The sequence below is a fragment of the Rhinolophus sinicus genome, linkage group LG13 (assembly GCF_036562045.2).
Source record: "Rhinolophus sinicus isolate RSC01 linkage group LG13, ASM3656204v1, whole genome shotgun sequence".
Classification (NCBI taxonomy): domain Eukaryota; kingdom Metazoa; phylum Chordata; class Mammalia; order Chiroptera; family Rhinolophidae; genus Rhinolophus; species Rhinolophus sinicus.
In genome coordinates this window covers 229528-247812 of record NC_133762.1, presented here as the reverse complement: position 1 = coordinate 247812, position 18285 = coordinate 229528, and the positions used below count along the sequence as shown (strand labels likewise).

At 42.0% G+C, this 18285-nt stretch overlaps 1 protein-coding gene across 4 annotated transcripts in view; it reads right to left on the bottom strand.

Annotated features, from left to right (window-relative positions):
• HERC2 (HECT and RLD domain containing E3 ubiquitin protein ligase 2) overlaps nucleotides 1-18285 on the bottom strand; it is a 154051-nt gene that overhangs the window by 96549 nt on the left and 39217 nt on the right. For all 4 annotated transcript variants that reach the window (XM_019753190.2, XM_019753191.2, XM_019753192.2 and 1 more), the window contains exons 17-23: nucleotides 17956-18156; nucleotides 16989-17217; nucleotides 16766-16890; nucleotides 12164-12342; nucleotides 11126-11310; nucleotides 9811-9966; nucleotides 8937-9122 (exon numbers count right to left, since the gene is read on the bottom strand). In XM_019753190.2, coding sequence (XP_019608749.2) covers nucleotides 8937-9122; nucleotides 9811-9966; nucleotides 11126-11310; nucleotides 12164-12342; nucleotides 16766-16890; nucleotides 16989-17217; nucleotides 17956-18156 — 1261 coding nt within the window. The remainder of the gene's footprint in view (nucleotides 1-8936; nucleotides 9123-9810; nucleotides 9967-11125; nucleotides 11311-12163; nucleotides 12343-16765; nucleotides 16891-16988; nucleotides 17218-17955; nucleotides 18157-18285) is intronic.

Genomic DNA, 18285 nt, shown 5'->3' with positions numbered 1-18285 from the left:
ACCCATGTTCACAGCAGCATTAGTCATAACAGCCAAAAGGTAGAAACAACCCAAGTATCCATCGACAGACGAGTGGATAAATTAAATGTGGTCTATACATGCAGTGGAATATTATTCAGCCATAAAAAGAAATGAAGTTCTGACACCTGCTACAATGTGGATGAACCCTGATGACACACTAAGAGAAATAAGCCAGTTACCAAAGGACAAATACTGTATGATTCCACTTATGTGAGGTACCTAAGAGTGGTCCAATTCACAGACAGAAAGTGGAACGGTGGGTGCCAGGGTCGGGAGAGGGAAGAAGGGGCAGTTAGTGTTTAATGGGAAGAGAATTTCAGTTGTGCAAGATGAAAAAGTTCTGGAGATGACGGTGGTGATGACTGCACAATGTGAGTGCCCTTAATGCCATAAAATGCACACTTAAAAATGGTAAACTTGGAGTTCCGGAAAAATGGCGGTGTGAGGTGAGCCTCTGTAAAGCTCCCCTGGAATTTACAAAGAATCGAACAACAAAAACTCCACAAAGGACTCCCTGCACAGCGGACAGGCAAGACGAAGAAGCCCACTACCGACTGAAATCACCTACAGGTGGGAGATTCGCGCGAGTGGGGGGAGGAGGAAACGGAGAAGTGCGGGGAGACGGAGCCCCGCAGACGCAGGATGCAGACCTAGCTCAGTGCGCCGAGCTCGCTGCTTCCCGGAACTACCGCAGCTACGGGAGATCGGACTGCTAGGGCTCCACCAGGGCTCCACAGGGCTGAGGGGACAGCATATAACACGGCTGAACCCAACGCTCACGGCAGAGACCTCGGAGAAAAGACTGAGGGAAAAAGGCTGAAAACGGTGGTTTAAGCCCGCACTGCAGAGCAGAGAACGGAGCCTTAGGCACTGAGACTAGCCGCCCCCTCCCTCCCCTCCCAGAGCTCGCCCCGCCCCCACCTGCCCGGTGCTACAAGCGAAACAGTAGCAGTGTCAGATCAAAACAAAAGAAAATTTGCTATATTTGAGAACTGTGGCCCACAGACAAAAATTCACAGCCCAACTAGTTCCGGCAAAGGGGAGAGAGCTGTGGAAGCAGGACCAGCTGTGGTGGTGGTCGCTGCCATTGCTCTGGGCCACCTCTCACAGCTCACCCCGCCCCTGGCCCCACCTATCTGGGCGGATCCCTGCAGGAGTAAACAGAACTGCTGAAACACACCGGCTCTGAATCAGGAGCTGGAAGAGCTTTGGAACATCAAAAGCTCTCCGCATACCCACCGGGACACTGCGCCCTGTGACCTAGACGAACTATTAACAGAGGAGAAGCCCATCTCCCAGGGAATCCCCCCATTGTGTGAGAAGCAGGAATAGTGCAGAGAAAACACAGCACTACCCTGTGAGAGAGAAAAAAAAAAGCCTGCAGTCGAAGAAAAAGTAAAACATTCTACCAACAAGTACTGGAAAACAAAAGAAAGACCTCTTCCTATCAACCTGTTGCAGAAGTCACTCCTGTAGATGTCTAGGAAGAGAAATAGTAAACCAGTAATTGCCATGAATAACCAAGGCAACAAGATAGCTCAGAAAGAAAGTGAAAAATCTCCAGAGAAGGCACTTAAAAATACAGAAATATGTGACTTAAATGACAGAGAATTCAAGATTGCAGTTCTGAAAAAACTCAACAAGATACAAGAAAACACAGATAGGCAGTTAAATGAACTCAGAAACTCAATTAAAGAACAGCACGAGCATTTTACGAAAGAGATTGAAATTTTAAAAAAGAACCAAATAGAATTTCTGGCGATTAAGAACTCAATAGAAGAAATTAAGAATGAAATAACCAGCTTAGGTAGTAGAGTTGACCAGATGGAGGAAAGAATCAGTGACATCGAAGATAGAAACCTGGAAATGACACAGATAGAAGAAGAAAGAGACTTGAGACTTAAAAGAAATGAAAGAACTCTACAAGAACTTTCTGACTCCATCAGAAAGAGCAATATAAGAATAATGGGCATACCAGAAGGAGAAGAAAGAGAGAAGGGATCAGAGAATATATTCAAACAAATTGTCGATGAGAACTTCCCAAATTTGTGGACAGAACTGGACCCTCGAATCCAAGAAGCAAATAGAACACCTAGTTACCTCAATCCCAACAGGCCTTCTCCAAGGCACATTGTATTGAAGCTGTCTAAAATCAACGACAAAGAAAGAATCCTCAAGGCAGCCAGGGAAAAGAAGACGGTAACTTACAAAGGAAAGCCCATTAGATTATCATCAGATTTTTCAGCAGAAACTCTACAACCCAGGAGGGAGTGGAACCAAATATTCAAACTATTGAAAGAGAGAAATCATGAGCCAAGAATAATATATCCAGCAAAGATATCCTTTAGATATGAAGGAGGAATAAAGACCTTTGCAGACATACAGAAGCTGAGGGAATTTTCTAATACACGACCTGCACTACAAGAAATACTAAAGGAGGCTATTCAACCACCATCAACAGGGACAATTTGTGGCAACCAAAACTCAAAAAGGGGGAGAGTAAAGGCCTGAACCGGAATATGGCAATGGAGAAAGTAAGCGTGCTGAAGATAATGGAATACTCTAAATATCAAACTTTCTTTTACATAAACTTAAGGGTAACCACTCAAAAAAATCCAGAACTGAAATATATACTGAAATAAAAGAAGAAACAGAGGGAAACATCATAAAATACCACCACACAGAAATAATAGACAACAACAAAAAGGCAAAGAAACAATGGAGACACAGCCTTACCAGAAAACTAAAGATAGAATGACAGGAAATCCTCACATATCAATAATCAACCTCAATGTAAATGGACTGAACTCACCAATAAAAAGGCACAGAGTAGCAGATTGGATCAAAAAACTAAACCCAACCATATGCTGTCTCCAAGAGACACATCTCAGCTACAAGGACAAGCATAGACTCAAAGTGAAAGGGTGGAAATTGACACTCCAAGCAAATGGTACCCAGAGAAAATCAGGTGTAGCCATAATGATATCAGATGAAACAGACTTCAAGGTGAAAAAGATAACAAGAGACAAAGATGGACATTTCATAATGGTGAAGGGGACTGTACAACAAGAAGACATAACAGTCATCAATATTTATGCCCCCAATCAGGGAGCAACGAAATACACCAAGCAACTACTAACAGAACTAAAGGGAGAAATTGACCAAAACACAATTATACTAGGGGACTTAAATACATCATTGACAGCTATGGATAGATCATCCAAACAGAAAATAAATAACGAAATAGTAGCCCTAAATGACACATTAGATGAAATGGACATAATTGACATTTATAGAGCACTTCATCCTAAAACATCAGACTATACATTCTTTTCTAGTGTACATGGAACATTCTCAAGGATAGACCATATATTGGGACATAAAATCAGTCTCAACAAATTTAAGCAGATTGAAATCATACCATGCATATTCTCTGATCACAAGGCTTGGAAATTGGGTATCAACTATAAAAAGAAAGCGGGAAAAAACACGGAAACATGGAGACCAAACAATATACTTTTAAAGAAGGACTGGGTCAAAGAAGTAATTAGAGGAGAGATCAAAAGATACATAGAAACAAATGACAATGAAAATACATCCTACCAAAATTTTTGGGATGCAGCGAAAGCAGTTTTAAGAGGGAAATTTATGTCATTACAGGCCTATCTCAAGAAACAAGAAAACTCCCAAATAAATAACCTCATATTACACCTTAAAGAACTAGAAAAAGAAGAACAAGTAAAACCCAAGGTCAGCAGAAGAAAGAAAATAACAAAAATTAGAGCAGAAATAAATGAAATAGAGAACAAAAAGACAATAGAAAAAATTAATGTGACAAAGAGCTGGTTCTTTGAAAAGATTAACAAAATTGACAAACCCTTGGCTAGACTTACTAAGATAAAAAGAGAAGACACTGATTAACAAAATCAGAAACGTAAAAGGGAAGTTATCACGGACACCACAGAAATACAAAGGATCATCCAAGAATACTATGAAGGACTATATGCCACCAAATTCAACAACCTAGAAGAAATGGACAAGTTCTTAGAAACATATAGCCTTCCAAGGCTGAACCATGAAGAACTGGAAAATCTAAACAGACCGATCACCAGTAACTGAATTGAATCAGTCATCCAAAACCTTCCCAAAAGCAAAAGTCCGGGACCAGATGGCTTCACTAGTGAATTCTACCAAACCTTCAAAGAGGATCTAATACCAATTCTGCACAAACTCTTCCAAAAAATTGAAGAAGAGACAGTACTCCCTAACTCATTTTATGAGGCCAACATTACCCTGATACCAAAACCTGGTAAGGACAGCACAAAAAAAGAAAACTACAGACCAATATCTCTAATGAATACCGATGCAAAAATCCTAAATAAAATTCTAGCAAATCGAATACAACAATGCATTAAAAAGATTATTCATCACGACCAAGTGGGGTTCATCCCCGGGGCACAAGGATGGTTCAACATATGCAAATCCATCAATGTGATACATCACATAAACAAAATAAAGGACAAAAATCATATGATTATATCAATTGATGCAGAAAAGCATTTGACAAGATACAACATCCATTTATGATTAAAACACTTAATAAAATGGGTATAGAAGGAAAATACCTTAACATAATAAAGGCCATATATGACAAGCCCTCTGCTAATCTCATAATTAATGGAGAAAACTGAAGCCCTTTGCTCTACGTTCAGGAACACGACAGGGATGTCCCCTATCACCTCTGCTTTTCAACATCGTGTTGGAAGTCCTTGCCAGAGCAATCAGGCAAGAGAAAGAAATAAAAGGCATCCAAATTGGGAATGAAGAAGTTAAATTATCACTCTTTGCAGATGACATGATGCTATATATAGAAAACCCTAAAGACTCCACCAAAAAGCTATTAGAAACAATCAACGAATACAGAAAAGTTGCTGGCTACAAAATCAACGCACAAACGTCCATTGCCTTCCTATATACTAACAATGAAATCTCAGAAAAAGAAATACAAAAAACAATTCCTTTTGCAATTGCAGCAAAAAGAATAAAATACCTAGGAATAAACTTAACCAAGGATGTGAAAGACCTATATGCTGAAAACTATAAGACTTTTTTGAAAGAAACTGAAGAAGACACAAAGAAATGGAAAGACATTCCGTGCTCATGGATTGGAAGAATCAACATAGTTAAAATGGCCATATTACCCAAAGCAATATACAGATTCAATGCAATCCCCATCAAAATCCCAATGGCATATTTTAAAGAAATAGAACAAAAAAATCATCAGATTTGTTTGGAACCACAAAAGACCCCGAATAGCCAAAGCAATCTTAAGAAAAAGAACAATAATGGAGGTATCACACTTCCTGACTTTGGCTTGTACTACAGGGCTACAATAATCAAAACAGCATGGTATTGGCAGAAAAACAGACACATAGACCAATGGAATAGAATTGAGAACCCAGAAATAAAACCACATAAATATGGACAGATAATTTTTGACAAAGAAGCTAAAACATACAATGGAGCAAAGACAGCCTCTTCAATAAATGGTGCTGGGAGAATTGGATAGCCACGTGCAAAAGAATGAAACTGGACTGCTATTTGTCACCATGTACCAAAGTTAATTCAAAATGGATCAAAGACTTAAGCATAAGACCTGACACAATAAACTGCATAGAAGAAAACATAGGTACTAAACTTATGGACCTTGGGTTCAAAGAGCATTTTATGAACTTGACTCCAAAGGCAATGGAAGTAAAAGCTAAAATAAACGAATGGGACTATATGAAACTTAAAAGCTTCTGCACAGCAAAAGAAACCATTGACAAAATAAAGAGGCCACCAACTGAATGGGAGAAGATTTTTGCAAACAGTGCCTCCGATAAGGGGCTAGTATCCAGAATATACAAGGAACTCATGCAACTCAACAACAAAAAAACAAACAACCCAATTGAAAAATGGGCAGAGGACTTGAAGAGACATTTCTCCAAAGAGGACATACAAATGGCAAATAGACATATGAATAAATGCTCAACATCACTAATCATCAGAGAAATGCAAATCAAAACCACAATGAGATATCACCTCACCCCAGTCAGAATGGCTATCATCAACAAGACAAATAGTAACAAATGTTGGAGAGGCTGTGGAGAATAAGGAACCCTCATACACTGTTGGTGGGAATGCAGACTGGTGCAGCCGTTATGGAAGGCAGTGTGGAGGTTCCTCAAAAAATTACGAATAGAATTGCCATATGACCCAGCAATCCCTCTCCTGGGTATCTACCCAAAAAATCTGAAAACATTTAGAGATAAAGACACGTGTGCTCCAATGTTCATTGCAGCTTTGTTTACGGTGGCCAAGACATGGAAACAACCAAAATGTCCTTCGATAGATGAATGGATAAAGAACTTGTGGTATATATATACAATGGAATACTATTCAGTAAGAAAAGATGATATAGGAACATTTGTGACAACATGGATGGATCTTGAGAGAGTAATGCTGAGCGAAATAAGTCAGACAGAAAAAGCAGAGAACCATGTGATTTCACTGATATGTGGTATATAAACCAAAACAACAAAAGAACAAGACAAACAAATGAGAAACAGAAACTCATAGACACAGATAATAGTTTAGTGGTTGCCAGAGGGTAAGGGGGGTGGGGGGTGGGAGATGAGGGTAAGGGGGATCGAATATATGGTGATGGAAGGAGAACTGACTCTGGGTGATGAACACACAATGGGATTTATAGATGATGTAATACAGAATTGTACACCTGAAATCTATGTAATTTTACTAACAATTGTCACCCCAATAAATTTAATAAAATAAAATTTAAAAAAAAAATCAGGAAAAAAAAAAGGTAAACTTTGTTATGTATATTTTACCACAATTTAAAAAAAAGTTGGGCTCACACTCTACTCATCCCCTCCCACCAAAAAATTATTTAGAAACAAAACTACTGACCAAGATGATTATTCGTCAAATTCTACTAATCTTATACACACCTTTCCAAAAAAAATAAAATTGGAAAAGAACATTGTCCAACTCACAATCTGGCTTACTGAAACCTTGAATGTCTGTTATGTTTTTGCACCATCGGATCCTGACTAGCTAACATTCTCAGTTGACAGACTGTATACAAATTAAGAAGAGCTGATGGGAAGACCACCATCTTCCTGAATTACAGCTTGTTTATTAGTAAAGGCAGGGGGGTTATCAGTAACGTGTAGGGCATTACAAGAAAAGAAAATCACAGGCCAACTTCACAAATACAGATGCAAAACTGGTTTTTAAAAAAGCAAAACACTACCAGCAATATATATTAATACAACCAACATAATTTGACCAAGGTAGTTTTATCCCAAAAATGGATGCCTGAATTAGCACTTGAAAAATCAGTAATTCACACAGATATAGAAAAAAAAGAAGAAAAACTGTATAACCTTCAAGAGATGCAGAGAAAGTATTTGATGACATTCAGTATCCATTCATAATTAAAACTTCACCACAAAGCAGAAACAGAAGGGAAACATCCTTAATATTTAAAAGTATCTACAGAGAAAACCCTACAAAAAATCATGTCATGTGTGAAATGTGAAATTCCTCTGTTCCTAGGGATGAGACAAGGACGAGGTGCTAACCAGGGCAGCCGGCCACGGAAAGGAAGCGGACACAGGCAGAGCACCACCTGACTCACACAAAGGTGGTGCTCCAGAAGAATGACCAAGAACAGTTCCTTCACCCAAAGGTGCTGGCACAATGATGCTCTGGACCAAATGCCTGTGGGAAAAATGACACGTGACCTGTGCGCACGGAGGAAGAGCAATGAAGATGTTCCATTTCTGTGGAGATGGAAATCAGCACCACCACTGTGGAGACTGGCAGACCCAAAGAACCACCAAGAAACACACATGAAACGTCTAAACAAGGAAGTCCTTCAGGGGTACGTGCCTAGCAGATAAAGTGATCAAGAGATGGGAAGGGGTCCCTGCCGGGAGATGACAGGAGGTGCCCAGGGAGGGTACTGCCAGCGTCCACTCCCTAACCTGGACATATGTCAGTTTTCTCTGTGATGAATCAGAGCTGCTCCCTGTACCTTCATGTACATGTCATATTCCATAATAAAACCAGGTTTCACAATGAAGATATTTGATCTGCTGATGAAATTAAATGCCCTCAACCATATTTAGCAGCGAAACAAAAATGAATAGCCATTTAAGTTTACAAAAGTAGGTGAATGGTGCTAGAAACATTAGCTAGAGTAAGAAAATGAAAACCGACGCTCAGTATCCTAAGCTGGTTTTCCTCGAGACAATTGTTGCTCCTGTGTTAGAAAGACGACAGACTAGACAGTAGGAGAAAAGCTTTCCCATAAAATGGAAGTTGAACCACAACTCTAATTCAATGAGTCCCGGAAGTCAGAACCATACAGAGTATAGTTACTTAGACTCAAAACCGTCAAAGCTCAAAACTTTGAGAGGATAAGTGTCATAGCAAGACAGTTCCTACAGGGAAGCGCTCAGCTGACTGGGGGGGCTGCACACTCGTTAAGGTCAGGTGACGCAGAGAGGTTTAGAAAGTCACCCATATTGATGTCTGCTTCCAAAGCTGGACCACATCGAACCACCTCAACAGTACCTCCTGGAGACACCCAAGAAAGGGGTTTCCAGAACTTTCTAAAATAATCCATTTCAGGATGTAACAACCATTACTAACAGAAAAATCTTCCTTCAATAAAACCCAAATCTCTTCTGACTTGCACTGTCTTCCTTTCCCACTTACACCACCATCAGCACCGATCGCAGGTAAGTGCTCTTCCTTAGTCAAGGATTCTTGCAAATGGAACGGCAGGAACAGTCAGACGAGCACAGACTTCCCTCAGACAAAGCCTTTAAATTAAGACGTCATACCCATGATGCCGGGCCAGGCTAGCTCTTCATGGTCGTCCCGTTCCTTCCCTGGTGCCAGGTGGTTAAAGCGATCCAGATGTGCCAACAGGCCACCCAGCAGAGGGACAGCTCCAGCCTCCTGCATGAGACCAGCATTTTTACTGAGCAGAAGCACTATAGAAACTACTAGTTCTGGAAGGAGAACACCTACATTTAAAAAGAAAAAAAGTAATAAAGCATTAAGATTTAAATAAAACCATTTATCCTATAAAACCTTTCTAAGCCTGTTCTATGTTTAAATTCTGATAAGTCATAAAATAAAGAAAACTTGTCCTTCAGCATATTTCTATTCTACAGGATTATTTTACCTTTCATTTTGAAAGAGACAGATATAGGTATCAAACAACCCTATGAGTTACAAGAATACTTTTCAAAAATACTGTTTCAACACAGAAGTATTAACTAGAGTCTTTTATTCAGAAAACTAAGTGTTTACAACTAAATTCACTACCAGAAAAAAAAAAGCACTCAATAATAATGACCTAATGTCACTGACTTCACTTGAAACAGCACTAAGCAATGTGGGAATTTGTTAAGGTCTTGAAAGGACACTGAATTTTATGCTGCTGAAATAAATTAGATAATTACCGGGACCTCATTACGGAAGAACTAATAATGGTGGCGTCTCTAAATCACTAATTATATTGACAGTGACATGACTCCTATGCCAGGCTGCTCAGCAACAGAATTCTTAAAAAAACAGAAGGAAAAATGGAACAGGACTAGAAAATGTATGGGGGAAAGGCAAGCAGGTTTATTAGGAAATGATGGATTTTTAACTCTCATCGGTCTCTGAAAATGAACACATGTCCACAGGCAGGAAACAAGCAAGTACCGGTGAAGTCCCCTTCCACAATGCAGGCCACCTCTGCGAAGTGCCGCCAACTAGTGGAGGCGATGCTGGTGGCCACGGGCAGTGTGTCCCCGATGTGCGTGCACAGAAGGGCCGTGTACTTCTTCAGCAAGGAGCCGACCCCCATCAGCTCAGGACCTTAAAGAAAGATTTAGAAAATCTCATCTTCGTCAGGAAAATTTCCTGTGTAAATGAACTAAATTGCTCCACTATTCCACTAGCATTTCTACATCTCTCACCTATAATTTCCTCAAATAGGAACTACTCCTCACCCCTTAATCCTTGGCTCTTTTTGTATCACATGATTTGAAAAACAGTGAATTTGGTTTTGATTTTTACTCACTGTACTACAGAGTACCTAGAAACTCTGGGGGTATAAATACTAAAATCATAACTCAAAGAGTTTTAAAGCCTTATATTCAATACACAAATGTTTTCTAAGTCCAAGTCTTAACACGTACAAATTAATCTGAATGAACAAAGTTAGGCATCTTTCAATCTGATTTTCTTCCTACACGGCTCTTAACAGCTTTTCAGTCCTTGTGATTTCGTGTATGATACGATTACCTCTTTCACACTTTAAGTTCACCTATTTCAACCTGAAATTTTCCATCTACAAGTGCCTAACTTTTCAGGAAGTAACTAAGTTACTTTAGCATGTACTAGCTAGAAAAAGACTAGCTAAACTAACGAAAGCAGCCAACCTTCCCACCCTTGACAGAAAACTCCCTCCTGGAGAGCCGGCCACTCTCTGCGGAGCTGGGGAAAGTGCCCTACCGCCCATCCTGCCCATGGCTGAGCACTGCCGCATCATCCTGTTTCAATCCCCACAAGAACCCGCAGGTGTTACCCCAATTCCGTAGGTGAGCAATCTACAGCCCGAGAAGCCCAGCCCCATGGCCAGCAGCTGATAAAGCAGAGCCATCACTGAGACCCAGCCTTGCCCCAGCCACACCCACTGGCTTCCCAGCATGATACACAAATAGGACGGCACTGTTTTGTTCCCACACTGTGTCAATCTCCAACAGTCCACAAATAACACGTGGAATAAGTCGGACAGACTTCAATAAAGGATGCTATTCCTGATGTCTGAAGAATTCAAAGGTCAAGACAGTAAGTCTAATATAGAAATATTCATCCAAAAATAAAGGTGGATGCAAAATGAAGCCCCCCGAAAATTGGTACATTTATACAGCACAAGAACTGCCCATCCAGGCACGCAGAACAGGCACGTCCAAGAGCCTGATTAAAAAGCCCAGGACACACGCCACGCGTGTGAACACTACAAGCAACTCACTGCAGCTCTCTGAGGTCTGTCCTGTGCTTTCTCCTGGGTAAAGTTTACTGATGAGCAGGCGCTGAAAACGCAGCAGCAAATCCAGTGAGGCCGAGCTGTCACGGCCGTGTTGCTCCAAGTCTTGACGTGACGAAATCCGACGGGCAACGTCTTTCAACCTGGCTACTGTCTGAGAAGCAATGTTTCTACGCAGGGGACAGAGGATTGTAAAAGGAAACAAATTATGGCTGTTTAAAAAATAATAGCAGTTAAAGAAATCACGACATAAACTAAACTCAGAAATACAGATCGTGACCAGTAGCTGGCTTCGTTCCCCAAATGTGAGTCACAGTGAGCAGAGCAGAGAAAACGCCTAAGATAGAAGGACGCCCTCTGCTTTCTGAATGTGCTCCTGAGAGCTGCATGGAAGGGTCCAGTGATATAAAACTCCTGTACACACCTCTGGATGGAGAAACACCTGTGTCGTCACTTTGTGAATGGCTCTGAAATGCCAGGTGACATTTTGTAGTCTTGTCTGACCCTTCGGCTCTTGTCAAGGTCAGCCTTTGTTTATATTCTGACTGACTGATTCTTACCTCCTCCTGATTCAGCCTTCGAAAATAACACTCACCACTCTTATTTACTTCAACTTTTAAATAAAAAGTTGTCTTATAAAAAGTCACACGCCTAAATCTATAATGTATAGAATGAGGTGATGATACAACCAGTTTTTAAAAACTGACCTGTCCACAGTGACTCCGATTTGCATCTATCTGTGTAATAATGAAGATAAGGGTCTCGTCCTAGGTTTACTGCACAGTCCAATTTTCTCTTATGTGAAAACCTTCAGAATCCCTAGCTCTGCCTCATACAGCACCCCAAGCTTTCCTCTCATCTGTACTTAAGTCTGCTCTTGACCCTACCCTCTCCTGGGTAATTTTCAGAGCATCTCCTCGACAGCCAAACCCACCTTTGAAATCCAAATCCTACTGCTAATTTCACTATCTTCATATGAAAACCAATAATCTATTACAATAACAGATATCCATTACTACTTACCGAAGAAGCTGTTGTATGAGCTGCACCAGAGGCAAACACTGTTTTCCGGAAGATTCATAGATCCCCGTGTTGATGAGATCCTTATCCAATGGAGTCCTACTTCTATGGAACGCCGAGGCATCCACTTCCTGTTCATCAATCTCTTTTTCCTTCTGTGCTTCTTTTTTGGCTTCGATGTCCTGTAATTCATCAAACCAGCTGTCTTAGCAACAGGTGCGATGGCACCCGGCTGAGCCCTGCTCCCACAGCCTTGCTGTCCCCACCGCTAGACGCCAACTCACACACCTGGTGACAAGGGCCCACATTACCTGTTGGAAACCCTGTCACTCAAGCTGCTCAGTTTCTAACAGATCACTTGTCCCTACAAATCCGATGTCCAGGCTGTCACTGCTGATGGTCTCCAGCCCCTTCTGTGAAGTCCCTCAGATCTCAGCACCCCAGCCAATGTGATCTGCCCCCCCCCACACACACACACACAGTCTGTCTGCTTTCCAGACACGCGCAGCAATACGGGAAGTATTCTCACGTCATAGATCTGATAAGAGACATGAGTCCAGAACACAGAAAAGATGCTTATAACTCAATAGTTATAGTTCAACGTGACCCAATCCACAAACAGGCAAATGACTGGAACAGACGTATCTTCAAAGAAGATGTACAAATGGCCAATCACACATGAAAAGATGCTCAACATCATTAGTCACCGAGGAAATTCACACCTGCCACGCGGCTCTAATAAAGAGATGGACAGTAGTAAGCACTGGTGAGGACGTGGGGACTGGGACCCTCACACACCGCTGCAGGGCGTGCAAAATGCTGCAGCCACTTAAGAAAGGTCTGGCCGCTCTTCCAAACATTAACTTACCTATGCCACTCCTAGGCATATACCCCTAAGAAATAAAATCCTACGTCCACACAAAAACCTACAGACGAATGTTCGTAACAGCATTTTTCATAAGAACTTAAAAGTGGGAACAGCCCAAATGTCCATCAGCTGAAGGAATGATAAAGAAAACGTGCTCTATCCATACAATGGAATACTGTTTAGCAATTGTAAAAAATGAAGTACAACACAGATGCGACAACCTGGATGAACTTTGAAACACTATGCTGGGTGAAGAAGTCAGACACAAAAGGCCACATATTGTTTGAATCCATGTCTATGAGATGTCCAAAACAGGGAACTAGTTAAAGACAGAAAGAGATGGGTGGTTGTCAGTGGCTGGAAGGAGCGGGGAGTGACTGTCAGGGGCACAGTCTCCCTGGGAGCGATGAGACTGCTCTGAAACCACATGCTGGTGACGGCTGCACAACGCTGTGAATGTACGAAAAACCACTGAATGACACACTGTAAAAGAGTGAAGCTTATAGTATGTGAATTACATCTCAATAAAGACTTTTTTTTAAAAGGGGGATCTCTTTTGCCAGTCAAATGCAACCTATATTCCTGAGGAACTACTATGTACCATGCATGGTTTTAGTAACCAAATTTACTGTGAAGAAGCAAAGATCTTTCTTTCTGGGCTTTATTTCCCAATGGCAACACCAGAACTGTGTACACACCAACAGTCCCACCCAGTCCTGAGGGGCCTTGGGATGAAGGCCCAAACTCAATGATAGGGACGGAACTGGGCCCCCATTCTTAAGGATAGGAAGGTAACATGGAAAGCTTAAAAAAGTGCGTACTTTTTACCTAGCTATTTCATTTCTAGAACTTTTTCCTAGTAATCATTCTTGTACTCTATAACGTAACCTACAAGAATAAAAAATTATTTATAATAGTACAATCTAAAACCTAAATGGTCACCAAAAGGAGGCTGTTCTTTTAAAAAAAGAAACAGATTCCCTCTCTCTATGACAGACTTTCCCAAAGTAACAGAGCAAATGAACTAGCACTAGAATATTCAACATTGATAATAAGTGAAAAAGATGAAACTGATTATGTCATCGAGACCAATTCTGGCACCATAATCAATATTGTTAGTAAACGTTTGCATTTTCAAAAGTCTGGAAGACTATACACCAAAAATATTAACAATGGTTATTCCTAAATAATGAGGTTTTCTTATTTCTGCCTTTCTGTAGCATCAAAATTTTATTTCAAAATAAATGGCCTTTTGGCTATTTTTCAGGCTCCTTATTTACTATCTCAGAGATCACAGTCTGCAGATCTCAGTAGCCCCCTTCCAGGTCTCTGTCCAGCAGGAAGCACAGAATAAACATCTGTGAACTAAATTAATAGGTTCTAAAAATCCTGCTCGGTCACATCACAGTTACTGTCTGGCCCACAGGCGGATGGCCTCTGCCTGTTCACTGTCATTGTCCTATCAGGCCAGCGTCACACGGAGTCGCATGGGGCACAGGAGGAAAAAAAAGAGGTCTGGAGTCAGCAACGCTGCCACTCACTAGCCATGACACCTCAGCACACCACCAAACATCTGCACTACTTATGTCTACATCTATAAAACGAAATTTTAAAACACATTTTCCACTGCACATGGTTGACAAGGTTCAACGAGAAAATGAAAGTACACAGCCCAGTCCCTGGAAAATACCAAATATACAAACAGCATAGTTGTTACATCATCACATGTATGATTTCTTCTAATTGTTCTCAATTTAACATTTAAGTATCTTTTCAAAGATACTTCATCTAATTTCATCAATGTAAATTTTTAAATCAAAAACTATACAACTTGAAAGCAACAAAAGGGCCGGCCCAGTGGCTCAGGCGGTTGGAGCTCCGTGCTCCTAACTCCGAAGGCTGCCGGTTCGATTCCCACATGGGCCAGTGGGCTCTCAACCACAAGGTTGCTGGTGCGACTCCTCGACTCCCGCAAGGGATGGTGGGCAGCGCCCCCTGCAACTAAGATTGAACACGGCTCCTGGAGCTGAGCTGCCACTGAGCTCCCGGATGGCTCAATTGGCTGGAACGCGGGCTCTCAACCACAAGGTTGCGGGTTCGACTCCCGCAAGGGATGGTGGGCTGCGCCCCTACAACTAGCAACGGCAACTGGACCTGGAACTGAGCTGCGCCCTCCACAACTAAGACTGAAAGGACAACAACTTGACTTGGAAAAGAGGCCTGGAAGTACACACTGTTCCCCAATATAGTCCTGTTCCCCTTCCCTGATAAAATCTTTAAAACAAAAAAAAAGCAACAAAAGCAGCTCTGAATGGCCAATAAGCACATGCAAATACAAATTAAAACCACAGCCCACAGCTGAGCTGAAATTAACCTGCCTCATATCCAGTTAGGACAAGAAAGAGCTAGAACTCTCGTACAGGCTGGGTCAAATATAAATGGCACAGTCACTCTAGGAAACCGTAAACACATACTCAACCTAGAACCCAGCAAATTCAAAGTATTTATTTTACTAAAGAGAAAAAAAACACGTGTTGACTAAACAACCTGTACAGATGGTGATCAGAGTAGTTTCAGAGTCAAAAACAATCAAATGTCTGTGACAGCAGCATGGATAGATGAGCAGTGCCGTGTGATCACACAGTGACTATGGCTCCACAGAGCGCACATGTGACCACCCTGCAACACAGACGAACGTGGAAGATGCTACCAAGGCAAAGTGAAGCAGACATAAGAAGTACATACTTAGGATTCCATTTAAGTGACATTCACAACTGCCACAATTTAACCTGAGGCAAGGGAGTGTCCTAATTTCCAGTGCAAGGGGCACAAAGGCACTTTCTTGGTGATGGAAATGATTTACAATATGATCAAGATAACTGTCAAAATCGATGCTACAAGTAAATAGCTAATAGGAGTGAGCCTGTGAGCTGGCAGGATGGGACAGGCAAAGAATTAACAGGAGTGAGCCTGTGAGCTGGCAGGAACAAGCTTAAAAACTAAACACTTGGCTCTGAATCCCCCGGCTAACACTACCTGCAAGCTGACAAGCACCTCACCTCCATCATAGCTGGAAACAGAACAGGTCCCGGAAGAAGACAATTGTAACGGCAGCCCCCCTACAAGCTGACAGGCACCCTACATCCTGCATAGAAAAATACAAAACCCTAGCACTCCTTCTTATCGGTGCAGCTGTCTATTCTCCACTCTGCCCCCAGCATCTTTTCTGCCAGTATTTCTGACTTCTACCCCTGTCTCGGCAGCTGTTTCTATCAGACTCTGCCCTGGCAAACTCCTTTTGTCAGTATTTCTCTTACAAACAGAAACCTGTGGCAGCCATCTTCTCTAGACACTGCCACTGGCTCTCTCTCTCTCTCTGCCTGACTTTTAATAAACATTTTCTTGCTTTCCTACTTTTCAGAGTCTCGTGAATTCTTTCACTTTCTGTGAACAACCAGGGATAATTATAAACCAATACAAAAACCATTTAAATGGACACTTAAAGTGGGTACATTTTATCATACTTTATACTTCCGTAAAGTTTTTTAAACTAGTAAGACTTTTAACCACAGAAAATATTTAGATGTTACAAGTTTGTGTTTCAGTTTTTCAATCATTCTAGCAAAAGGGTGTTATTTCTTTACAAGTCTGAGTATGGTATTGCAATCTCAGCTCAGAGCCATGTAAAACTCCCCCCCCCCCCCCCGGGGCTCGCGCACACACTCCCAGGGCCATACCTGGATTTCGGCAGTAATGGCTGCATTCAAGGCCGACTCTAAGCCTCCATCAGCCATCAGACTGCCCACTAGAAGATCAACCATGAATCGACGACCCGGACTTATGTTAACTTCATTGCCTGAAACTGGAAAAGGGAAAAGTGTTCTTGCCAATGCAAGGGAAGCACTAGCGCCTCCCAGGGCATTCCCACCTCCGCCCGGTCCCCCACTCTGCCTGGCTCACCTGCACAGGGCAGGAGAGCAGAGAGAGCGCGGGCCCGCTCCTCGGCGGTGGGCAGCAGCACGGACCACCCGCTCTGCAGCACGGCCTGGGCGGCCGCCTGCACCGTGCCCAGGACGCCTGCACTGCTGGCCAGGGCAACCACCGTCTGCTTCAGACTGTTGAGGAGGACGCTGCCCAGACCTAAACCAAGGAACTCTGGGTCAACCTGGTGACTAATGGCAGCATGCAACTGCAAGGACAAAAACAATTTTCATTTAGAAGCCCTAAAAATGGTGGATTTCAAATCTTATTAAATATTACATAATACCTCAAGCTGACTTTTATTCAAATATAAAGGACATGATGGGTCACACAGAAATCCTTGTATCATAAAGGTGAAAATTACTTTGCTGAGAAAAACTGTTCTCTTGACATTAAGTCATAGGATTTCATTACAAAGAAAAATATGATGACCGAAGATTTCAGCTGTACTTTTACTTTTAAAAAATAACAACAAAGATAAAGGAAAAGAAATATTGTGGGAGCGCTTTTGATGTTGCCCTGTTTTACCCTTAAAGGCGGCACACCGGAGGGAGCCATGCTGACTGGGTCGCTCTCACAGCCCAGGGAGGAGACTGACCAGCACGCCCAGAGGTGCCTCCACCACCCAGTGTCACCCAGTTGCTCTCCAGTCACAACAGCACATTCAAGATCGGGGCTTTGATGAATGCCAGCACACTGATTCCAGCAGAAGTGACACAATCCTGACACACTCTCACCTGATGCAGAGACTGACTTCCAGGACAAACGTAAAATAACCAGGCTGATTTTTTAAGCCTTGTACACATTACATACACTCCATCATAATCTTACTTTACAATACCTTAAGCGATTCATTTTACAGGCTAAAACCCACACCCTTCAAAATCATAACCATGCAAACAAACACCTAACACCTATAACAAGAGGAGAGAGAAGCCATTAACACCTGAAGTCGAAGAAGGCTCAACGTTGCCACGGCCACGCACTCTTTCTCTTGGGGTGGGGGCCAGTCAGCGGTGCCATCCATGCCCTCACTCACTTGCCGCAGAAGGAGGTCCAGCTGCTCAAATGTCATTGAACAGATGTCCACCACAAATGGGACCCGGAGGCCAATGGACCACTCAGAGCAAGATGACCAAGCAAAACTCTGGAAGAAACACAAGAACCAAAAATGAATGTATATATTCAGCTATTGGTCTGTTCCACCATCATGATGAGACTCTCCATTCTGAATGATGAAAATGCCTTCAATTATAACTTATTCATCCTCTGTCAC